Source organism: Oreochromis aureus, linkage group 17 (genome assembly GCF_013358895.1).
Source record: "Oreochromis aureus strain Israel breed Guangdong linkage group 17, ZZ_aureus, whole genome shotgun sequence".
In the NCBI taxonomy this organism is placed as follows: domain Eukaryota; kingdom Metazoa; phylum Chordata; class Actinopteri; order Cichliformes; family Cichlidae; genus Oreochromis; species Oreochromis aureus.
This window is the reverse complement of record NC_052958.1, coordinates 959,504-985,001: the sequence shown is the minus strand read 5'-3', so window position 1 is coordinate 985,001 and position 25,498 is coordinate 959,504. Positions and strand designations below refer to the sequence as shown.

The 25,498-nt window shown below is 43.5% G+C and overlaps 2 protein-coding genes across 2 annotated transcripts; both read left to right on the top strand.

Moving 5' to 3' along the window:
* The first annotated feature begins 992 nt into the window (after window positions 1-992).
* Window positions 993-15,497, top strand: mkrn1 (makorin, ring finger protein, 1). The gene is made up of 8 exons (XM_031726305.2): window positions 993-1,197; window positions 1,821-1,952; window positions 8,492-8,673; window positions 10,072-10,295; window positions 11,669-11,883; window positions 12,708-12,818; window positions 13,284-13,428; window positions 13,867-15,497. The coding sequence occupies exons 1-8, from the start codon at window positions 1,124-1,126 to the stop codon at window positions 14,077-14,079; spliced, it is 1,296 nt and encodes a 431-aa protein (XP_031582165.1). The 5' UTR covers window positions 993-1,123; the 3' UTR covers window positions 14,080-15,497.
* Window positions 15,498-17,971: 2,474 nt separating this feature from the next.
* On the top strand, window positions 17,972-19,296 carry tmem121b (transmembrane protein 121B). The gene has a single exon (XM_031726306.2). The coding sequence runs from the start codon at window positions 17,972-17,974 to the stop codon at window positions 19,148-19,150; it is 1,179 nt and encodes a 392-aa protein (XP_031582166.2). The 3' UTR covers window positions 19,151-19,296.
* Window positions 19,297-25,498: the final 6,202 nt, after the last annotated feature.

The window sequence follows — 25,498 nt, the reverse complement described above, 5'->3', positions numbered from 1 at the left end:
TTTATCTTGTTGCTTAGGCTGTGGGCGGCCAACCTGGCAGGGCTGGGTGGGACACGGGCATCAGGTGGGCAAGCTGGGGAGGAAGTGACTAAAGCTTTAAAATGAAGTTGTCTCAAGACATTCTGCCATGACCATGACAACTTAAAGAAATCTAAACTTGTGTTCTTCAGCTTTTTTGTTTTCAGTGAAGCTAATTGTGACCAAAACATGTGAGCATTTTGATCATGAAAGCTTGAACGGTGACAAAGGTGATTTCTATTGTAGAAAGAATGCCACGGGCGTGTTCAGCTGTGAGATCTGCTGTGGATAATGGACCATGACCCTCCCACCAGTCCACACATGTGGAACAGAATGAATCACACCTCAGTGCACCCTGTCACTTTGTACACCACAACATATATTTGTCCTTTTATATTTATATTCATACCTATATCAATATCTCTGTTTCTACGCTCATTTTATGTGAGTGCTTGATGTTTCTTGTGTATTTCCTGCAATGACAACTAAATTTCCCTCTGGGACTAAGAAGGTTTCGCTGATTCTTCGTCTTTATATTGCTTATTGGCGGTTGGCAAACAGCAAAATGGTGCATTAGCGCCACCAACTGATGTGGAGTGTCGATTCTGGTATCTGCCAAAGGGGGCTACTTTGGTGAGTCAAAAGTTTATAAGATATTTTGGTCCATAAATTGATTTCATGATTTATTTTTTAACTCCAGTTGCGTATTTGTACCATGCTTTCATTTCAGAGGAAAATGAGACATTAAACTGCATAATTTTCAATAAAAAAAAACTTGGGGTGTTCTAAAACGTTTGTGTTGTTAAATTGAATGATATCAGACAGACACAAATATTTGATGGAACCTTTCGAGCCTGGTTCTTCTTCATGATTAATAGAAATGATGCTTGCTTCAACTGATCCTGATTATTTAGAAGGTTGCACATCTAACCCACTGCGGGTCTGCTCCTCACAGTGTGTGCCAACGGTGCCGCGTAGTGGACAGCGGTCTGCACGGAGACGGGTTTTCGGTAAACTTCGACTTAAATTGTCCACAAACGAAAGATGCCGAGCTCGAGCGAAACTGTCCGGAACATCCGGCTGTAGCTTCTCAACATAAACAGCAATGGCGGAGGCAGCAGCAGCGTCAACGGCGGCTTCAGCAGTAACAGGCGGTTGGACAAAACACGTAACCTGCAGGTAGGACAAGACAATAGAACTAGCACATTTAAACGGCGATGGCACACCGTGTCGTTTGACGCCAGAATAACGCTGCCAGGGCAGCTTGTGAGTGACTGACGGGAATGTCTTTCAAGGGTCCGCTCAGCTGTTCGCGGAGCTAGCTGTGATGTTGTCATGTTCGCTGTGTTGTGGTCACACAGCAGCCTGGTGTGCTAGTTTAGCCGCCGTCCTGCTAGCTACGCTTTCAACAATCAGATCGGCAACGCTGAACTGTAAAGCTAGTGTCACACAGCGGCCCCTCGACGAAAGCTTTGAAGCTAATCTCAGCTAGCAGTTCTCAGTAGTTTCACATTAAAACCAACAAATTAATCGGCGTTTAAACCAGCGGCTTTAACTAGTTGTTGCCTTTCGGTGTCATATCATCTGCTAGGTTCACATCCGGACCAAGCTAGCGCCGCGGTCCCTTAAACATGACCGCGATGGCGTTATGAGTATGAAAGTAAAAGATGACATCGACACGCATTTGATTTGCTTACATCCAAGTGACTGGCAGGCTGCTTTTTAACGTTGATACTGGGATCTAAAAGGAAACGCGCTGTTTAATGTGTTAAGTAAACTTTGATTTTCTTTTGTTTTTCCAGATATTTCATGCACGGTCTGTGCAAAGAAGGGGAGAACTGTCGATATTCCCATGACCTGACCAGCAGTAAACCTGCCAGCATGATTTGCAAATTCTTTCAGAAGGGAAACTGCGCGTTTGGGGACCGTTGCAGGTAAAGACTGAACTGACACCAGAACGGGAATGTGCACCTGAGCGAAACTGAGCTTGCATGTTCGTGGTGCGATGCAGCAGCCCTGTAACGTGTTTTCAGCTGAGAGCTGAGCTGCTTTCTAAAAGTGGCAGCATAGCAGGTTTGCTAGCAGGGCTTCTCAGAAGTGTTCCCCTCAAGTAGATGTGACACCTGAGACTGCGCCTTAATGTCAACATGTTGTTGGTCTGTGTGTGTGGCAGCTTTATGTGGGGTCAGGGGTCACAATCACACATGAGGACCTGCTGTTTTGCTCTACTGGATGAACTCTTGTATTTAAAATGAGTGCCTGGGTCGTGCTGTGCATTTTACACACATGGCTACACACAGTGTGACTCTGTCTTCAGAGGCCGAGATTAGTAGGATGACAGTTTTAGAACATGCATTGACAAATTTAATTAAAATCTGACAGAGTATGACTTGTAAGTAGCTTATTTTGTAGAAGGACTTGTGGCAATTCTAAGGGTGTTTTAATTTAAATGTTAGCGAATATTTTTTTATTTATATATAAGTACACACAAGCATTAGATTATTTATATTGACCAAAAGAAGATGGTGAATTTTCCGCAGCGTTCTGATTGCTTTAGATTGAACAAGTTATTATTTATTCTTACTGTTGCAGAAAGAATGAAAGAGATGAGCAGCTCTTCATTGGTTTAGCAGCGAAATATAAACAAAATATACAACAATATACAAATGTTTCTTGGCACTTCTATTCTTCTCAGTTTTAATGAAAACACAGTTGTACAGACCAAAACCTTTGTTAAGAAGGTGAAGATTGTTTCAACCCTGCTTTGTTTTAGCACACAGCATGTTTGTATTATATTAGTAAACAACAACATGCATACATACTAACGAGGCTCAAACATGCAGAGGTCTTTTTGAAAAGTGGATTAGGCTCCCAGTCAAGTCCTCAGACAATCAGCAGAGACAGTGTTTGCTCCAGTTAGATCCTCTTCGCTGGTGAGTCAGTCTGAGGACCCCAGCAGCAGCAGGGACTCAGTGGTTTCACACACACTCGCATCTTTCTTTAATAGCATGTTTGCCTTTATGAAGCCTTCACTTTGCTATGTAGTACTGAGTTACTGTTGTGTGTGTTGTTGTTGTTGTTGTTAAGTCACGTTCCTCCCTACCTGTGATTGAGCTGCACCATGGACGTGCTCTCGTTATTTTGGAGGCTCCACAGGCCTTTGCACCCTGCATTGAAAGTCCAGAGAAAGACTCTCGCTGTGGGGGTTTATTAAGGTTGAATTCCCTGGGCTCTATCTATTGTGATGCACTCTGTTTTGTTCTTTCACTGTGTCTGTCTCTCTGCTGCTTTCTCTTCTGCGGCCCCCAGGGCCAGACAGGGTGCACTGCAGCCTGCATGGCAATTGCATAATGCTCCATCTCTGTGTGTCTGTTTCTCTCTGTTGCTGGGTTCCCCAGGTTCACTGTGCTGCAGCTCCCTCCTCTCATTTCTTTATGCATTGCCTCAGCACAGTGCCCTCCCCTCCCCACTTATTCAACACTCCACAGTCTAGGAATAGTCTGCTTGTGCTCTGAGCTAGCCTTAACATAAAGGAGAAAAAAAACAAGCAAGGGGAGAAAAAGATGCATAAAATAACAAAGCAGGAAATGTGCTGGTAATTAAGATTTACTCAGTAAATGGTTAAGAAAATGACAAAAGAAAGCACCAGAAAAGCAGGATGATGCCATATTGAGCCCACATTGAGTCAAGGTGCATGATTTGTACCTGATGCATGCACACCTAGTTGTTCAGAGATAGCACAGGTAGGACTGAGTTTATGCAATTTTGAACACAGGTAAAAGGAGAGCCACAGGGACGTTTAATTCTAACAAATTATGAAATGGAAAGTGTGTGTGAGGTTTAGAAATGGCCTGCTTTCATTCAAAGTCATGTTTACCTTGTGATCTCTGTCCCAGTTATGATAGGGCAATAATTTAATTAAGAGTTTTAGATCTCGCTGTAGAAGTCACATTCTGCACTTTTACTTCTTGCTCTTGCAAAGGCTAGATGGTGTTACAGGGAGGCAAATGTAAGAAAGAATAACATCCCTGAGAAAACTGTTGGTGTCCTTCTTTGGGTGCACAGTAGAGTATACCTACTGTCTCTGTGCATGGATCTCCAGCTGCACAGAAGAAAGGGCTCCACGGGCTTACATATGTTGCCCAGGGGATAGCTGGCTGCTGGCTCCCCTTACTTAAAGAACCACAAAGCTCAGATTATCTCAAGAACATGAATAAAATCCTTCATGAGAGCTCTTGTCCCTCAGCCATCACCATCCTGGATGCTGCTAAGTTAAAGACAATCAGATCCAAAATGACCTTTTATGTACAATGTTTACACTGTTGGTATTTACATTAACACCGGCAAATGGGGACTAGTGCAAAATGGAATTGTTTGTTTGCCAGCCAGCTGCTGCCACTGTATCTATCTAAGGAGGTAGAGCAGGTCATCTACTGATCGGAAGGTTGGTGGTTCGATCCCTGGCTCCCCCAGTCTATATGCCAAATAGCCTTTGTAAGATATTAACCCCAAGTTGCTCTCCGCTGCATCCATCGGAGTGTGAATGTGTGTGAGTGTTGGCGAGAAAGCACTTAAAGCAAGAAGAAAGTGCTTGTGTGAATGGGTGAGTGTGGGATGTTGTATGACGCTGTGGGAGAGTAAAGTGCTGTATAAGAATCTGCACATTTAACAGTTTTCTTTTTCTTAGCTTAAGTTGAATTTGAGTGACGGTCGTTTTTTGCACTGAGAGAATTCCTCAGTTTAGTTCTTCAGTCTTTTAATGCTGCAACCACATTAAGAGTCTGATTCTGATGTGTTGCTGCCATCAACTTTAAACAATTATTACTGTTCATTGCTCAATTTAAAAATGTGATATTTCTTCTATATTCTATTGTGAAGAAAATATCATTGGGGTATCTAGGTTGATGGCATCCTAACATTGTTACCCCTGTTGTAAAAGGCTGATGGAGTATTGTCATCACCTGGGCAGGTGGGCAGCGTGAACATGTTTCTGAATGGAGAACAGTTTTAAATTGATAACATTGGAGTGTCTACGAAGAATTGTGGACAAGTTTGAATCTCAGTGACCTTGACCTCAAGAAGGGGGGTCACGTTTTCTAAAAAATGTTGTGAATGCAATAACTTGAGAACAAGGCGACGTAGGATTTTGAAACTGACACCACAGGTACATCTGCTAGTAGACTGAGGGGTGCCTCGGGCCCCTGGCAGTATTTTTAGAGTTGGGATTGTTGAACACTTAGAATCTTTGATCTTCTTTAGCCGTCGGTTATAATGAAGTTGACTAATAACACGCATTAATTAACAAACACTCCCCACATCAGTTTAATGGATCAGTAAAAGATCGGATAAACACGAATATCAAAATGGCCTCCATTTGTATGGCGCTTTACTCAGTCCCTAAGGACCCCAAAGCGCTTTACACTGCCTTCAGTCATCCACACATTCACACACTGGCAATGGTAAGCTACATTGTAGCCACAGCCACCCTGGGGCGCACTGACAGAGGCGAGGCTGCCGGACACTGGCGCCACCGGGCCCTCTGACCACCACCAGTAGGCAAACATGGGGTTAGTCTCTTGCCCAAGGATATTTGGCATGCAGCCTGGGATCGAACCACTGACCTTCTGATTAGTGGCTGACCTGCTCTGCTACCTGAGCTACAGCCACCCCAAATGTGTTTAAAATGGATACCAAACAAAGTATAACGGAGATTTATCAAATGGTGTCCTCGGCATTTTTTCTCAGGAGACAGAACACAGTCCTGTCCATCTGTTTCTTGATTGTGTGTCCATTTCAGGATTGTGGAGGTGCTGGAGCCTATCCAGGGTACACCCTGTATAAAACTGTTACAGTGGAACATTTAGTTTTGAACATTTCTGCACTGTGAAGGGTGGTGTAATATTTTTACAGGCATCACAGACTTGAACATGTGAAGTTTTGAAAGTTAAGAAACTGCTAATGGGACAGTTCAACTAAACAACACACGTCTACAACATAAATCAGAAGCAGTGCATCCTCCTACCTGATACACTTGCACAGAAACAAGCATGTCAGGTAGAAGAGAAGGATACTGATGATTGTTTCTCCCCCATTAGAACGTCTGAGGAAGACGACTTGCTGTGCAGCATGAATCTCGTACCATTTACCTGGATCTGTAGTCCCTCCCACTCCCACCAACCCCTCATGTTCATCCATGCACAGACTCCAACATAGTTACATTTGCTGTGTTGTTTTGAGCTACAAGCACACGTTTTGCCACATGAGGTGATCTGATTGGTCAGCTCTGTTTATTTGGATCTAAAACTCAGGAAAAAAAATCAAGCTTGTTAAAAAAATTAATCTCTCAAATTTTTCCAGTGAAAATAAACAGCCAGTGTGAACAGCGGCGTTAAAAATATACAGTCCAACAAATATTTTTAATGAAAGGAACCACGGATGTTACGCGTCTGCTGTGATGGAAAATATTAACGGCACTTTTAACTGTGACCTCAGTCCTTCGGTCAGTACCCAGAGCTTGAGCAGTACCTCTCAGCTCTCTGTTCTCCCACCACGTGTGACCAGGATGGGAGAATGAGAGAAACTATACTGCCAAATGGATTCACTTGTCTCCTTGACTGACATCCTGTTCTTAATCTATAGGCTTCAATGTCCATCCTTCCTTTGCAACCATAACAGCTTCAACTCCTCTGGGAAGGCCTTCTACAAGCTTTATGGAATATGGGAATTTTTGACCGTTCTTCCAGAAGCGAGGTCAGACACTGATGTCTGACACACACACACACACACACACACACACACACACACACACACACACACACACACACACACACACACCTTTACATTTGCAGTCAGACAGGTACCGTTCTCCTGCCAAATCCAGACTGGTCCATCGGATTGCTGGACCCTAGAGTGATTCGTCACTCCAGAGAACACACACGTGGAAGCACGTGTTTTACACCACTGCATTGCACTTGTAATGTAAGGCTTGATGCTGTTGCTCGCCCTATGAACCCCATTCCATGAAACTCGCTGCGCACGGTTCGTGGGTTAATCTGAAGACCATCAGTTTGGAGGTCTGTAGTGACTGACTCAGCAGAAAGTTGGTGACCTCTGCGTGCTGTGTGTGTCAGCGTGCCCTGACGCTGCTTTATTTATTTATTTACTCCCCTTTTAAATATGGCCCACCACCAGGGCTAATGCTAGGAGGCTAATCTGTGGGTTGAACCATATCAATAATTTTTAAAAAAAAGGTTTAAATTCATAACGTATTTATTTAGTTATGTATTTCATTGATTAAATCAGTTGTTTACTTATTAGACAGTTTAATTGAACACTGCACCGTCTGAGAAATGATGATGTGAGTAGTAACAGTCTTTTCTAATTCTGTTCTGTTAGTATGAAGCACAGGCGTATAGATGAGTTTGTCCTGTAAAGAGGCTCGTGCACCTCTCAAATGGCTGAAGTCGTGACTGAGCATCTTTATCATCAGCAGCTGGGAACATCGCCTCAAAGAGAGCGAGCCTCACTCCAGAACTTCTCCACTGCAATCGAGATTCCTGAACTTTGGAAACTTGTTGTTTTGGACTGGAAAAACTTTTGGACAGAAGCCGTTTTAGTTCCTGTTTGCACCTTTTTTTTTATATTACTAGCACTTTAATTTGTATAACCTGAGTTTTTTTTTTTTTTTTTTTTTTTTTTTATTCTGACCATCCCATTAAGTAATATTTAAAATACATTCGACTATTTTCAAATTGATGTTTCCGGGATGATTATTCTAATTTGCTGTGGGACGAGACGACAGGCTGATCCTCACAGGTGGGTGGACTTGAGCAGGTGAGGTACTGGCGACTAGAACAGCAGGTTTGTCCACAGGAAGCGGAGATGAGAGAGAGTGAAATAATCGTTGACTAATCAAAGACAAATTGGCAGATTAGTTGGATGCCAGAATTATTTTAGTTGTAGCCCTACCGACCACTTTGTGGCTGAGTTGCTGTCATTTCCAATCGCGTCCATGTTGTTATGATGCCACTGTAGTAACAATGAAATTTGCTGATTAGACTCTTGCACAGGTGACCTCCCATCACGGTACCATGCTAGAATTCACGGCGCTCCTGAGAACGACCCATTCTTTCACAGATGTTTGTGGAAGCAGTCTGCAGGCCTAGCTGCTTGATTTTATACACCTGTGACCCCAGAAGTGATGGAACGCCTGAATTTAATTATGTGAATGTCTAAACCTGGTATATTGTTATTAAGCTCCTCCACTTGGGGCAGCGACTTGTCCCAGACTCGGAGTGGGTGCTCCACCCTTAGATGAATGCATCAGGAACAACTCTTGAGTCTTGTCCATACTTTAACATACGAGGAGCCAAGACTGAACTTTCTGATTAATGTAACATAATGTTAAGAAGTGATGTGTTGTTTGTATACTGTTACATTGTAACAGTCCTGGTGTGATGTTGTTGTTCTCCAGGTTTGAACACTCTAAACCAGTAAAGAACGAGGAACTGCCAGCCTCCCAGACGCTGCCGCTCGCCTCCGTCTCGCTGCCCAGTCCAGCAGATCCTGAACCCAGTGGGCCGACGCCTGGACCAGTGGTGCCTGACTGGGTCAATGCTGCAGAGTTTGTTCCAGGACAGCCCTACTGTGGACGTGGTGAGCAGTCAGGATTGATAACGTCACGATGCATACTAATGCTGACGCTTTTGCTGTTATGGTGGAAACATCTTTTAATTATTCACACATGTTGTCACATCGATGTTTTGTTTTCCTGACATTTAAACCCAAATAATGTGTGTGTGGAGCCACAGCAAACGTTTGAGACTGAAGGCGGCGTAGCCTGTTGGGTCTAAGTTAAGTCAACACCGTTAATGAGAGATGTAAAAAATAAAAAATATGCTTTGTAGCAGGACTCAAACAAATTAAACTGCTGTAGACTGCTAGGGATGGGAATTGATAAGAATTTAGCGTTTCAGATTCCGTTATCCATATCCATCGATAATGCTTATTGATTTGATTTCTTATCAGTGCTCTTATTGATTCTCATGGGTTTCTCATAGCTAAGCTATGCAAACATTACGTCTGTGCAAGTTAATTGCATGTCGTGGGTCAAATGTTTGTGCATGTTGGAGGCATTTCACCTCTTTGTTTTGATCAGTGTTGGAGTCGTTAATCAAAAGTAATATATTACACATATTAAAGAGCAGACATTTCTTATAAGGATTGCAGTACAATACTTAATTACTCCCAGGAGAAAGTAATTTGTTTTATTACTTATATTATTTTTGAGTTTCTCAAAAAAAATGACCTGAAATTTGTTGACTTGTAATTACAAACAATATAAACCTCCAGGCTACAGGAGCACACACCAACCACCAATAAAGTTTCTGAGTATTTGGGTGTGAACACACAGCACAGATAAGAACCAGCACACAGAGACTTAGAAGCAGAAATGGAGGCTGCGACCTCGTCTGCTCATCAGTTTGTTACCCACTGAAGTTCAGGGTCTGGCTGCTGGGTTGGCATTCTTGCGTTAGCCTGCTTGCAAAACTCTGAAGTTGTGTTAGCAGCATAATGCAGTTGTTTCTGTCCTCGACGCACTTTGCATTTTACTCTCATGCATTGTCCTTATATCCACGCTTTAGATTGCACCGCCACCATTTCCTCCTCCAGTGCACACAAACTGAAATCAGCTGATTGTAGCACACGTGGAGCCCTTTTGCCCACGTACCCACTCTTATGAAAGGTGCTGCCAGTGACAGACTTGCTGCTGGCATTAAAGTTTAATTAAAATGAAAACAAAAAACATTTGAGTTAAAGGCGTTTGAAGGTCTCGCTTATAATGGACGCAGCTGTTCAGGGTGCACCCAGCCTCTCAGCCTGTGATGGTTTGGATGAGCTCCAGGAAAAACTGTGAACATGCAAAGAATGTGAAGCTCAAAATGCTCCACTTTAATGATGCTGTGCTCCATCTGAAAACACAGAGCAACTTCAGTTGTTGCGTGTCTGTGCGTGTCTGTGCGTGTCTGTGCGTGTCTGTGCGTGTGTGTCCAGCTGAGCCAGTGACTGTGGAGAGCACAGTCCCTCTCATTGAGGAGTTTGACCGTGATCCTGCGCTGGACAACGAAGATTTGAGGAAGCAGCTCTGTCCATACGCTGCTGTTGGAGAGTGTCGCTATGGAATCAACTGTGCTTATCTCCATGGCGATGTATGTGACATGTGTGGCCTCCAGGTGCTCCACCCCACTGACAACACTCAGCGCTCAGAGCATACCAAGGTAACAGTTACAGCACAGCCTGCTGGTGGCTCACAAATTCCATCACAGAGTTTGTGCAATAATTTTATTGCACAAACTCGATGATGGAAACCAAAACTCTTTGAGATGCACCTTACTTAACCCTTTAAGCCCATCGGGGCGTGCACGCCCCATTTTTAAATCCCGGTGGAATTGCAACCACATAAGCTAGTGCAATTATTTATGTTATTTTTTTGCATGTGAAACTGGAGGAGTTGTACTTATGTAACATGGATTCAGCTTGTCCCGGGTTGCAGTTTGCTTCCACAAACGGCTTTGCAAAAATCGTGTAAAAAGCGCTGACAACAACAAAAACATTATAATCCAGAAACATCTGATCTGATCGGCTGTTCATAGCATTTCCTACATTAGAATAAATGTCAGCGCGAACTAGCGCATGTCTGGCATTACCTGCGAAAACCGGAAGCGTCATTTTTTTGTGGGAAATGTAGTTTTTTCCCCCTACAGGGTGTTTTTAAAAGCCGTGTTTGACTTTGTGCCTCTGTGTGGTTTCTGGGAGGCTGCACTGTTGGAAATCCTTTATTTTGATGCTGGTTTTTTTGCAAATTGTGCAAAACAGTATTTATTTTCATTTGTCCTGCAGTTGATAAAAATTAGTGTATCCTAAAAATGAAACTATGAAGACGCTCAAAATAAATTTCCTGCGGTTTGCGCAACTTTTTTGCATTTACAGTTTTGAGGGATAAACCTCTGAAGTTTCTCTAACTAGAAATATGTGCAAAAAACGATTTTCAATTTTTTTGTAGTTTATTGCACTTTTTTGCAATTTATGTAGTTACTATGGGCTTAATGCATACATATTATCAAAATTTGGGGATATAACAGTTGTATTGATGTACAGTAACTTGCTCCCAAAAATGGCATCATGTAAAAACATAAAGATAAGCTCTGCTTCTGTGGTGGGCTTTAAAGGGGACATTTCACTAACCATAGGTGGGCATATATGTATTTGAGCTTGTGTGGGTTTAAAATATAAATTTAAACTTGTGTTTCCAGTTGTTGTTTATTAGCGATCCCCTCCACCCTGGAAAACGAACAATTTAAAGAAATCATTAAAATCCCAGACTCACACCGACGGTCGTGCCCATGAGTGTGTGTTAATGGGGCAGCTGCCTTATTTGCGACTCTTCCCATGGATTTCTTTTCAAGATTCCTTCAACCCGTCCTTTGGATCTGTCTGTGTTACTCCTGCCTGAATGCAGTCTGACAAAACAACAACACCCAATTTACAAGAAGCTGATTAAAGCCCAGAAATGTTCTACATGCAGTGAATGCCTCTCAGTTGTGTTGATTCTTCAGATCTTCAGCTTACTGAAGGTCATTCCCTGTTTTAGGCATGCATTGAAGCCCATGAGAAAGACATGGAGATATCATTTGCCATCCAGCGTAGCAAGGACATGATGTGCGGCGTGTGTATGGAGGTGGTGTTTGAGAAGGTCAACCTTAGCGAGCGCCGTTTTGGCATCCTCTCCAACTGCAACCACTGCTACTGTCTGAAGTGCATTCGCAAGTGGAGGAGTGCCAAGCAGTTTGAGAGCAAAATCATCAAGTAAGTGCTTCAGTCTGTTATTGCCTTGGAAAGAAAGTAGAAGTGACATTGTAGGTGTGGAGTAAGAGTCTGTAGGACATCGGCGCTTGTTGTTTCACGGCTGGTTAGGGTAGACATTTCCAGCCATTGTAAATGGTTCTTGTAGCGCTTTTCTCCTCTACCTGAGCAGTCAAAGCACTTTATACAACTTGCTTCATTCACTCATTCATAGCAAGGATGCGAGCGTGAGGATTTTTGGCATGCAGACTGGAGCAGCCAGGGATCAAACCGAGATGAGCTGCTCCACCTCCTGAGCTACAGCCAACTCACACACTCGAGTGTCTACTCTTTTAAAGGCTCTTTGAATATCTGTATCTGCATAAAGTGAAATGCAAAAATATTATTAGGAAAAACGATGCTCATAGAAAACATCAGGTTCACCGCAGATCTGTCAAGAAAACACACATCACCTCTTTCAATACGACATGACGACTTAGCTGATAAACACTAGCCTAGGTCTGACTGCTAACCCTTCTCTCAGGAGGTGGAGCAGGTTGTCTGAACCAAAAGGGTGATGGTTTGATCCCCAGTTGTTCTAGTCCACACGTCCACGTGTCCTTGGTAGCGTGCCTAACCAAAGACACTTGGACATCCATCGGAGTGTGAGTGCATGTTTGGTTGTTAAAAGGAACTTCCAGTGTTTTATTTGGTTCCATTTTATTTATATAGCTCGTAATCACAACAATAGTCACTTAAAGCCACTTTACATTGTGAGATAATGACCCCAACAAATATGTGAGACTCGGTCAAAACAACAAGATCTTGTTTGTCTTTTTTTGGGGCAGGTCTTGTCCAGAGTGTCGAATCACATCCAATTTTGTCATCCCAAGTGAGTACTGGGTGGAAGATAAGGACGACAAGCAGAAACTCATCCAGAAATACAAAGACGGCATGGGGTAGGGTTTGCATGACACGCCCACACTCACTAAAGAGCATCGCTGCTGCAGCAAGGCGTCGCACCATCTGATGTATACACGACATATTGTATAGTGTGGAAAACGGTGACACAAAGACGCTGAGACAAAGTTGTTGTTGTTCATCTTTAGTTTTGACTAAACTAAATGATAATGGAGTAGCGCAGGACTGAAGCTGAATCTTTAAAAGGCACTTATTATAACTAAGCCTCTGCAGCTGGCCGGTGACAGCAAGTTAAATCCTGCAGGATGAAGAAGGCAGACTTTTGAATAGGAAGCTGTGATCAGAGTCGCAGCAGTGGGATGGTGAGTGCACAGTGTGGGGAGTCGTGATCGGAAACTAAAAAAAGGATTTTAGCTTGCTCGATTCCCCTGCTGTGGGGCTTTCCTGGTGTGAGCTATCCAGACGGCATCTTTATTCTCTGGTTTCCTCTTTGCCTTCTCCAGAAGTAAACCATGCCGATACTTTGATGAGGGTCGCGGAACGTGCCCCTTTGGCTCAAACTGCTTCTACAAGCACGCCTTTCCTGATGGACGGCTGGAGGAAGCTCAGCCTCAGCGAAGACAGACTGGATCCAACAGCAGGAACCGGGTAACTTTTTCTGAACTTTTTCATATCATAGCGGGGCAGGAGAGTGTGTTTATCTTCTGCTCTGGACACCCACTGCAAGTCTGCGGTGGGGGGACGGGGCACGTGCAGTTTGGTGCGTTGTAGAGGGAAGAAAAACCTTCAGCATTGGATTAGCAGCTCGTAGGAGTGTGAAAGGTCACGAGACGGCCAAGAGTGAACGCAGAACCCCGTCACAGCTATAAGACGCACCAGCTCAGACAGTTTTCATAAGCTACAACCACTATCTTAAAAGTAAAAAGGAAGGGTTGACTCGAGGTGTAGCTGCAAGGCAACGATGGTGCAGGAAACATTAGAAGCAGCTGTGGAATACAAATACGAAAATGTAGCTACACTTTGTCCATATGGTTAAAAGCACAAATGTGTGTTTTGTTTTGTGCGTTTTCTTCCGGTTCCTTTCAGAACTCGAGGCGAACACCGCTGTGGGACATCCTCGACGAGCGGGAAAGCACCGACTCCTTCGACAACGAGGACGAGGAGATGGTAACGTTCGAGCTGAGCGACATGCTCCTCATGCTTCTCGCCGCGGGAACCGACGACGAGGTGACGGATTCAGAGGACGAGTGGGACTTGTTTCACGAGGAGCTGGACGATTTCTATGAGATTTACCTATAGCAGCCCCAACCACCGACGCCCTACATCCACCCTTTGCCCCTCACCCCCCCCGTATATACTAGACACTAGAATGGACTGTCTTGTGCGAGTGATGGACAGTAGCTTTCCCTCCACCCCTGTATTGTGGCAGTGCCTTTAAGCAGGCCATTAATAATGAACTTCTAAAATATTTAAAACACAAAAAAAAGGAAAAACCAACAAGTCAGTGCACTCGTGCTAAACATTTTCTAGACATTTATTCTTGTGAGTCTCTCTCGTGTGGTTCATGTTAAAAGGAAATGATAAAAGAACTCGGTATAAAATTTAACAAAGATTATAACTTTCTTCAAATAATAAAAATTGTCAAGTTTATTTGTGGGTGAGGGTTTGACTTCTTATCTAGCCAGGTGTTTGTACATAATCCTGAGACTTTACAGATGCACTCGAGCTTACTCGGCACCATTTACTGTAATCGTGAGGCCGTGTTGTAAGATTTTATAGATGGTTTTTGAAGATCCGAACTTTTTGTTTATGAACGCTGACGATGGCAAATATATTGTGCTGATGGTTAATAAATTGACCGTAACGACCGACATCTTCCACTGCGACATATTTGCCACAGTTCACGCCATTAAAGCATTTTATACCTCAACAATAAACTGTAGAAAATCCGACGATGAACTAAAGTGCCCTGATGCAGGATGGGCGTCTTTGTTACTGTCAGGCTTCACTTATTGAACAGCTCCAAAAACTCAAAGAAAACAAAGGAGTTTGTGTTGTATGGAACAAATTAGGTCCACATTGTGACTGATGGCAGCTGAACAAAGGTTTGGGCGTCGGGCGTTCTTCAGGAAACCCTCCTCCTGAGTCTCCATGTAACCTGTTTCTCACCTGAGACTTTGAGCTCAAATCTCTCTGACACATCAATGTGATCGCCCAATGTGATTCTCACTGTTACAGCAGTACTACTGAACAAAATGCAAGCCCCAGTTATGTGTCTAAGCCACTAGTGGACAGAGTTCGTGAGCTGCTCAGTAAGTGAAGCATCTGCTAACCCCGTGCACGCAACGACGCAGTCTGTGGGTGTTCACCTGTATTTGGACATAAGGAGAATATTTGCCCCGTACATGTGCAAACTGCAGTATCAGTCAAATAAATGATGTAAGCACGGACACTTTTGAAAACTACCACCCTCTAACCCCAACTCCGGGGACTTGAGGTACCACAGAGCAAGCCCTCCCCAGAACCAGCTCGAAAGTCACTGCTTGAGCTCAAACGGACTTCAGTAAGCCTTGATGCTGAGACGCTGACCCACACACTCCTGACAGCTGGTGCTGACTTGTTGAATGCCACTGGAATGCATATGTTTATACTGAAATGAGTGTTTTCAATGTTCCACAGCCATCCATCTTAACTTGACATTAAAGTTTAAAAAGCTCTCTGCTGTGTCGACTTTGTTCATGGATCCTGTCAGCTTTACTAAAGATTCTGATTAGTAGTTGTTTTTAAGAACAACAAATTTCAGCCTTTGTCATTTCTTGTGGGATTAAAACAACAACCTCTCATTTAGCTTTACTTTCATGTGTTTTGGATAATTGTCCTCCAGTCTGTGCTCGACGTCGCTGCTTGCTGGAATTCTTGAACGGTCTTCGGTGAAGAATTCCTTCAGTTCTGTGACGTTTAAAAATGTCGTTGAAATTCTAATAAATTTTCCCGATAGTGCTAAATGTGTAAACCAGCTGCTGGTCAAACTCGTATGGCCCTTTTTGTGTGGAGATTGAAACTGGGAGTTTCCACAGGCTTCTTTTCATGTGCTGTTGTAATGAATTTGTCCCAAATAACAGATAGTTTACGGTTGTATATCGATCATTTCGTAACCTCCTTGCCACACCCAAAGGCATATGAAACCTTTATTTAGGAAAGCTTTTTTTTAATTTTTACTTTTTGGCCAGCTGGCCAAAATTACAGCGCGCAGCATCGACTCATCCAAGAGGTCACAAAAGTCAGAAGAGTCCCCAGAACAACATCCACAGAACTGCAGGCCTCACTTGCCTCAGTTAAAGTCAGTGTTCATGGCTCCATCATAAGAAACATGTCCCGCATGGCAGAGCTCGAAGATAAAAACCACTGCTGAGCAACAGGAACATAAAGGTCATCCTGATGACCCCTGAGACTTTTGGGAAAATACTCTGTGGACTGAACAGAGTTAAGTTAAACTTTTTGGAAGGTGTGTGTCCCGTTACATCTGGCGTTAAAAATAACATTTCAGAAAAGGAGCATCATGCCAACAGTAAAATACGGTGGTGGTAGTGTGACGGCCTGATGCTGTTTTGTGGGAAATGGAGCCACAAATTCTGCCGTCGACCAAAACATCCTGAAGGAGAACGTCCCAACATCTGATTGTGACCTTGTGTTCTGCAACAGGACAATGATCCAAACCACAGCAGTGAGTTCACCTCTGATTGGCTTAAGAAAAACAAAAATGAAGACTTTGGAGTGGCCTGGTCAAAGTCCTGAGCTGAATCCAACTGAGACACTGGTGCAGGACCTAATTACAACAATTCTGCGAGCAGAGAGGGGGAGCTGAAAGCGGAGAGGGACAAAGTTCCTCCGCAGTGAAGTAAAACTCATTGCCAGTTATTGCAAACACTTGACTTCAGTTGTTACTGCAGAGAGTGACACAACCAGTTAATAGGTTCCGGGGGGCAGTCACTTTTCACACAGGGCCAGGTAGGTTTGCATTTATTTCCCCTTAATAATAAACACCTTTCCACTTTTCCATGTAAATGATCAGCTTGTATTTATTTAAATAATGAAGCTGACAGCAGTGATATGTAGAGGTGTATATATATAATAATCAGTATATATAACTGAAGCACTTTAAAACAAATTTGAAGAGGAATCAGACGACTGAACATTTGGTTGATTTAAGTTCAATCAACATCATATTTGAACAGAAGAAAAAACTAAGCTGATGGAAATTTAAAATGAAGTTGATATCAACAATAAAAAATCTGTTTTTCTTTACATAATGTTTAGATCTGAATTTAACTCAGTTCACAATTTAATAGATTTTGTATACGAGGAAGAGAGTAACCAAAGACCTGATCTGCTCTGTCAGGGATTCATCCCGGGAGAGATGGCCACAGTGTCACCATCCCCACCGTGAAGTGAAAGTGGAGTCAAAGAAACGCTGCTGGAGTCTTTTCAGTGTTTTATCAGATATACTGTTTACTCACAGGAGTAAGACCATAAATCAGTAAGGAAGAAACAGCTGTGACAAACGTCCCTCTTCATTAACATTTCGGCTCCTTTGCACTCCTCTGCAACTCGGGTCAAATGGTAAAATGTGATCATCTTGGTTAAAAAGGGGGAGGGAGGGAGGAGCGGAGCGGGCCCGTCCAGCCGTGATGGGCGGCTTGACACAGACTGTTGCTTTAGAAGGAACTCCAGTGCTGTTTGCTCGGAATATGTCTGTTTGTTGATGCTCCAAAATGTAGGTGTGATCTGAAATCCTCCATTCGGATTAAAGAGGTCTCTGGTCTTTAAAAAGGATTCATATTCAGTTTTGTTCTTACACGCGTGTTAGTGTTCAGCGTGCACCTGATGGAGAGGGGACTGGGCTCGGGCGAACATTGACGCCTGATCTGACCCAATGGCAGCACATGATCTGATAAACCGAAACTAACAGCAACTACACAGCAATCAAAACATTTTCAACCGCAAACTACTACTTTTACATTCTTAGACGTGAAAATGTGTGAGAAACGAATGAAAATGAGCGCAAAAGCAGAGGAAGGATGGAATCCGTTCCAGAAGTCCGTGCCTTTCTTTGCGCCTGGCTGTTTCTCTCCACCTTTAAGGCAGCTGGAAGGAAGAAAACAGCTGAGAGGGAGGCGACCGCGCAAATACAATGGTCACTGAAACTGCAAAAGACAATCCGAAGGCCGATTATTTCCCACCCGAAGCGAGCGATTGCCCCAACTCCCCCCTCTCCTTTTCCTCCGAAGACGGCCAGCTAAGCAGGAGCCGCGACACCCAGACCACCAGCGGCAGCATCATCCCGGAGGACAGCGGCAGCATCCAGGCCCTGGTCACCTCATCCGCAGCCGCCGCCAGCATCATGACATCAGGGGAGTTCGTGCAGACCGCTCCCCTGCTGGCGCACAAATCCAAGAGGAGCATGCTGTACAAGGCGCTGTGCTTCCTCCTCCTCATCTTCCAGGGCGGCGTTCTGGATTTCTACCTCATCATCTTCACGGACCTGTACTGGTGCTCGTGGATAGCCACGGACCTCGTGGTGATTTCGGGCTGGGGGATTTTCTTCATGAAGAACGCCCGGAGTAAGAGGGAGCGGGCCTGCGGCTTTCACCAGAAAAGCTCCATTTTCGGCTGCAACCTCGGAGAGTTCACCTACGCCTACCTTGCATGGCTCATCTACGTCATCGCCTGCACCCCTAAGGTGGTGCTCATCCTGGAGACCTCCATCCTGGAGCTGATCACGTTAAAGGTCCCGTTCGGAGCGACCGGCTTCAAAATCGTCATGCTGCTGTCTGCGCCGCTGCTCTTCTGCCTCATCAACTCCATCATCGAGGACCTGAACGGTTCGACGCGGCACCACTCCCAGAGCTGCTTCATGGGCACCTGTCTGGACCTGCTGGACAGCTTCACGCTGGTGGAGATGCTGCTAAGGAACGAGATCCCCACGCTTTACCTGAAGTACACCGTGATCTCGGTGTACTTTGTGGCCCTGGCCGTGCCGGTGGTCTGGCTGTATGAGCTCACGGCGTCCGAGCTGCGCTGCAGGTGGCTGTGGGCCCGTTTCTCCACGGGCCTGGTGGTTAATGCGCCCCTGCTGGTGGTCAGGTGTTTCCAGGTCTACATCTACAAGATGCCGGTGTCGGTGTTCATGTTCAAAAACATCTTCTTTTTGGCCTGTAAGCTGCTGGAGCTGCTGGAGCAGTGTGTGGCGTTCCGTGGAGTCCGCAGGCTGGCTGGCGGCAGCAACCCGGCCCAGTTCTCCCACTGCGTGTCCGAGAACGACATGTGTCCGCACGGGTATGTCAATACTCTGGCTGTGGCTCAGTCCTAGAGCCGTGGCGGCCGTCTCTGCCTGTGACGGCAGGACAGACATAGCTGGAACCTGGAAAATCCCAAATACAACCGAGTCTCTGCCTCGGGGTGCTGGCTTTTGGATTCACGTCCACACGACAAGCAAAGCAGCAGGAAAAGCCGAGGTATCAGACATGTAGGCAACAATAAGATAAGCAGTACAGATAATGGCATTTTAGCTGCTAAGAAATAGACAAAAAACAAAACTAATTTTCTAATCAGACTGAAAAAACGAAATCTTCCTTTTCTCCTGCAGTGAGCTCCGGTTGGGCCTCCCAGCTGCATGTAAACATAAACTAAAATATTATTAAAGGGCCTTGAAGAGGGCTTCATCTCTGTGTTACCCACTAACAGAGGTATCATTCGTGGGAAGACATGAAAATGTTCAGCATAAAATCAAAAAATGGGGTAAAGGCAGAAATTCCATCAACTGAAGGCTGTAGAGGCCTAATGTGCTCATTCAGGTCCCTCTGTGTTAGTGGGTCCAAAGGCAGCTACTTAATGATCTCATTATTTCAGTGACCCTGATTTGAAATTTGTATTTCCAAGGTTTAAAAAATCTGCCACGTAGCAGCTCCAGGGTCCCGTTAACCTGACACGGCCGAGTCACCAAGCGCCGTGTCAGACTTCAGACAGGCTTCACTCACTAATTAAACAGCAGGGACCACATTTGGCCTTTGTTATTAATCGATGATGCTTACTACCAAACGACTTTGTGATTAATCACATGCAGAGCTGTGAAAAAGTATTTGACCCGGATTTCTTTTTTTTGTCGTTGTTTGCATATTTGTCACACTTCTGTGTTTCAGATCATCAGACTTTCGAATTCTAATATGATATAAAAATAATGCGTCTAAATACAAAATGTACTTTTATATGAGGAATGATGATTTTATTTATTGTTGGAAAAAGTTATTCAATCCTACCTGGACCTGTGTGAAAAGTGACTGCCCCCCTAAACCCAATAGCTGGTTGTGCCACTCTTGGCAGCAACAACTGAAATCAAGTGTTTGCAGTAACTGGCAATGAGTTTTACTTCACTGCGGAGGAACTTTGTCTCAGTCTGATTTACATCAGGACTTTGACTCGGCCATTCAAAAAATCTTCTCGTTTTTTTACCATTTAGAGGTGGACTTGCTGGTGTGTTTTTGTGGCCATTCCTGGGAAGGTTCACCCCTGTTCCAAGTTTTCTTGGTGGATGGCATTGTAACCCTGTCAAGCTTCATTCTTTCTCCTGTGTCCTGATGTGTTGTTTTTGATATCTTTCAGCCTGCTTCACTTTGTCAGACACGCTCTGTGTAATGGATTTCTGGATTTCAGGTCTGACAGGTCTGACCTGAAACAGGTAAACGTGACAAATATGCAAACAAAAAAGAGAGAAAAAGCAGAAACAAGGAAATACTTTAACAAATACTTCTTCACACAGCTGTACATGAAGCCTTTTAATGGGGCCCTCAGAGGTTTGTCTGCTTTCAATACAAGTGTGAGCAGTTCTGCTGAATCCACGGCCATATTGCAGGCGGTGGTGATGTCACGCAGGATGTTGCATAAAGCGCTTTGAGCGCTCAGACGGAGCAGAAAAACACGATATAACAAACCGCCCATTTACCGTTTTACTCAAATGACTTCTTACTTTACAGGATGACGTTATTTTCAGAACATTTGTTCCCATTTATGTTGGAATGTGGAAACGATGTCGCGTACCTGCCTCTGATAGCTGCAAGGTAAACTCGATGAGCTTTCTGCGTTTGGGGCAGATGGCGCTCAACGTAAGAGGTGAACAGATTTTCCATTTTCTGGACATGCCTGGTGTCACCTGTACCAGCCTTACAATGAGCCCTCTTCAGACCAGCCAACAGGTGCTACAGTCAGACCCAACACCTGCAGGAGACTCCCGAAATACTGCTGTGTCTGTTCAGCCTATGACCTCAGAGGGGCAGCAGCTAGACTGTGCTGAGATCAAACTGCAATTTGAAAACTCCAGATTTAAGTCCTAACGCTGGGTCTGCTCCACCTAATGTACATTAGTGTTTTCTATTAATGACAGTGATGTCTGCTGGTCTTTAATCGTACTGAAAGTAGAGTAGACTTGTGTGTAAGTTGCTTACAAACCAGCAGTGCCACGACCCCCATTTTTACAGTGCTACAGGCCCCCGAGGCTTCTGTCGGCATGATCCTCTTTTATTCCTTCTTCACTCTGAGTTCTGATTCTGCAGTTCTCTTGGTCACAAATGGGCAGAGTTCAAGCTCTCCAATAAACAAACAAACAAAACTAAGTAAATAAACAAAAAAACATCGAATCAAAGGCTACATTATTTCTTCATCATTTCAAGTTTTACCCCAGAAAAGCTCAGCACACTCTGAGCACGTCTGTTACTAACATACTGAAACCAGTTTCTCCACAAAATCAAATTCAAGGAGAAAAATAATGATTATAAAATTTTTTTCAGTATACAGTCACATTATTACAGCTATGGCTGCGCTCATCTATACTCTCTCAGTTTGATTTTAGCTTCTCTCACTATCAGCTGTGGTGCAGTGCATTTTGTATGGGATGTAAGTGCCTCTCAGTGCGTTACGAAATAGCAGGCGATAGCTAAGAACCATGATGCAGTTGTTGCTTAGCCTTCAGCTTTCTATGTGAAGGCTAAACATACGTTAGGTCATTTTTGAAATTTCTAGCTCTGTTGTTTAACAGAGCTGTTGTTATTCTCTGCCTGGAAGATTCCAGAACCTAAAAAAATTAAAATGTTCTGGACGTCAGCGTTTCCTTTGCTCTATGTTCAAAGGCCTTAAGCTTCTGTACTGGATACACAGTCGGTAAGAAGCTTTAACCTCCTAGGACCTGCCGTCCACATATGTGGACATCACATTTTGGGTTATTTAGACCAAAATACTCAATTTTGCTCTACAAGGGCCTGATATCCACTTACGAGGACATTATACTGCTGCTGTTCTATCAAAATTTTAAACGAATATCCTCATATGTGACTCTGATTTTTCATAAAAGCAAAAATAAGGTAAAAAAAAAATCTGGTAATTCTTTGTTTTTACATTCATTGGGCCCCAATCAGCCCAAATATCAAAGAGAAATTAAAAATGCATGCCGTGGAAGAGTTCGGGTCTTAGGAGGTTAAGCAACACTAACACGTATGTGTATATAAATGAACTGAATTTGTATTAAAAATTCATGTTTTCAGAGTGTATATATCATTTTACATAGATGTGACCTGAGGTGGGAGACAGTCTACATCCAGGTGATGCTGGGGAGGGCACAGGTATCATGAGAAAGTATTTACCCCTTCCTGAGATCTTCATTAGTTTTGGCATATTTGTCACACTTAAACATTTCAGACCATCAAACAGATTGTAATATTAGACAAAGATAACCGGATTAAATACAACCTAATAACTCGTTGTGCCACCCTTGGCAGCAAAAACTGCAATCAGGTGTTTGCAACAACGCCCACGATTTGAAGAATTTTACTTCAGCCACATTGAAAGTCTTTGACGACATCCACATGGTGGAGCAGTGTGTCTACTACACGCTTTGCTGAGTTGAATTATTTGAAGTCATCCGGGTGTTGAAACAGCAAAGCAGCCCCAGAACACCACACCACCTCCACCACGTCTGACTGCTGCAACGATGTTCTTTTAAAGAAGTGTGTTAATGTTAGGCCAAATTTAACGGGACTCAAAAGTTTCAAATGTCTCACAGGTTCACAGAATATTATCCCCAAATTCTTGGAGCTCATCAGATGGTTTATTTTATTTATGTTTTTGATAAATGTAAGATGAGCCTTTGTTTTATTCCAGTTACTTGATATCAGTTCTTGCTGCTGAAGGTGAAACAGTCACTTATTTGGGGGGCAAGGGATTTTTCCACAGAGGACCTTTGATTTCTCTTTTCCCTTAATCAGTGAAATTATCTTTAAAAAACTGCATTTTGTATTTACTCAGGTGATCTTTATCTAATATTAAGATTTGTTTATTGACCTGAAACATTTAAGTGTGTTAACTATGCAAATAATAATAATAATGATAATAATAATAATAATAATAATGATGATAAGACATTAGGGTGGTGCAGTATTACTGACTGACTTTGTCTCTCTCCTCCTTTATGAGCTCGTTGTTATGTATTTTGCAATCACGTCTAGATAAAGTATATAGTATGTGTGCAATATCCAAGTCTGAGTAATCTGAACTTAATTTAGTGCCTGTTGCTTTGGAGATGAGTAAACTCGAGAATAATTGAATGACGACAAGCGTACGTGTGTTTGTGACCAGTGTGTGCAGTGTAGATGATTGTTGAGGAAAGAAAAGACGAAGTTGTCGTCGGGGACGTAACAGAATTATAACCTGTTTGTTTCATTTGGCAGGCAGCAAACATGCTTTTCTTTTTTTCATAATTTCAGTACAGATTAGAAACGAATCTTTTTGTCAAGAAACGCTTGTTTTTAATGCACTTTCAAACACATTGATTAAATATATATATATGTATGGTTACTATATTTAAGATTTTTAGTTTCGTTGAGAACACACAAGAACACACAACCTTCTCACAGCAGATGAAGGAAATTTGTTTGAGCGAAACAATATTGACACGTCTGCATGTCCAGCAGCGGCAGGCAGTTTGGTGTTAGCGCTGTCCAACTCTTTACAGGCTGAACGACAAAGAACATATTGCAAAACAGACTGAATAATGATATACCTGTCATATACCTGTGACAACACGATGATGTGCTCGCTGTCAAGGTTAAACCTGTATGAAGGAGTTTAAAGCCTTTTAACTTTCACGTTGCAGCACTGTTTGCCTGGAGGAAGTTCAAAATGTGCACTTTGCTTAAAAGATGGTTTTACTGACAAACACTTTAAAATGTGGTAAATATGCAAAAAATTGCAGAAAATGTACACTTTATTTGACTCGTTCTTCTCAGTGTGTCAGCCCTGCTCCAGTGTTAGGAAGTGATTTAAACTGAAACTTGTGTAATGTTGTTGCACGAACCCTTGAAAGCAGTTTTCTGTTGTGTTTGTGTTGAGACTATCTCTCTGCCTTAAAAATGTTATTATATTATATGTGGTATAGTATGACAATGTGTAAGGCAGAACAAGCAGGAGAAAGTAGGGCACCAATAGACTGTCTGTCTTACACCCCCCCACCCCCCACCGAAGGAATATGACAGGCTGAATCTGACACATCTAATTCAGTTCATCTGTATTTATATGGCACCAAATTAACAACAAGTGTCACCTTAGGATGTTCTTTACATTACAATAATACAGAACAAGTTAAAGGGGACTAACCACCCAGCAGAACCAGGCTGAGGGAGGTGCACAGGAAAACAGACACACCCACGTGGAAGAGAGCCAGAGATGAAAAATAACTGATGATTAAACACAGAGTGGTGTATTAAACATGACCTAAATTGAAACATTGCATCATGGGAAGCCCCAGCAGCCTCAGCCTATTGCAGCAGGGTTTGGGGTCACCTTAAAGCCTGCCCTTTAAAGTAGAGAGGATACCTGTCAGATCTGCCAGATCTCTGCTCCCTGACAGCATTCTCTCCTGGCAAACAAGGCTGAAAGGGAATCACCGCACTGAATTCTCCTCAGTGCACTCGGAGCTTCCCATCCCAAGAAGGATGGGACATCATGGCCTGTGACAATCCTTTGTTTCTGCAGGAAATGTTAGGGTTTTAGGTTCCCTTCAGCTCGGTGCTGGTGGCAGCCGAGGCAATCTGTGTTGCTCCCTACAAAAACTGCCATAGGAATCTTGTCACACTTTTTCTTAAGGGACCTCATAGGGTCACGCTTTACCATATTCCCTACACCATCTGGTGACCAGCTGTCCCTCTGTGGGATTTGGAAGAACAGTGCTGATGGCCTTCCATGAGCCATTTTAGCACCTGTAAATGGTGGAGTCTTTGTGCCAGCCAGTGAATTGAACTCTAGCCCCTCTGCCTTCCATAAAATAATGAAGCAAAGGCTAGTGGACCACTGTTGTGAGGGTAAACCTTCTTGGTCCCAGGCCCACAGGACAGAGCAACAGAGCTGGGCAAGCTGGTTAAGACCAGCCTGCCATGTCAAACCGTTCAGGTCTGTGAAGATGATGAGGTAGAAATCAACTCCCACTCTAAAGGTGTGTAGTCTTACCACTACACTATCCAGCTGCATGGATCTAAGCTACATCTTATATAATCCTCATATATGTGGGATACATAAGGTGGAGTGATAGTCTCTTTACTAAGAGAACTTGGGTTACAGTGTAATCGTTCTTTGAGGAGAGAATAAGAGGACATTCATCCAGTTAAACTGATTCCAGTTA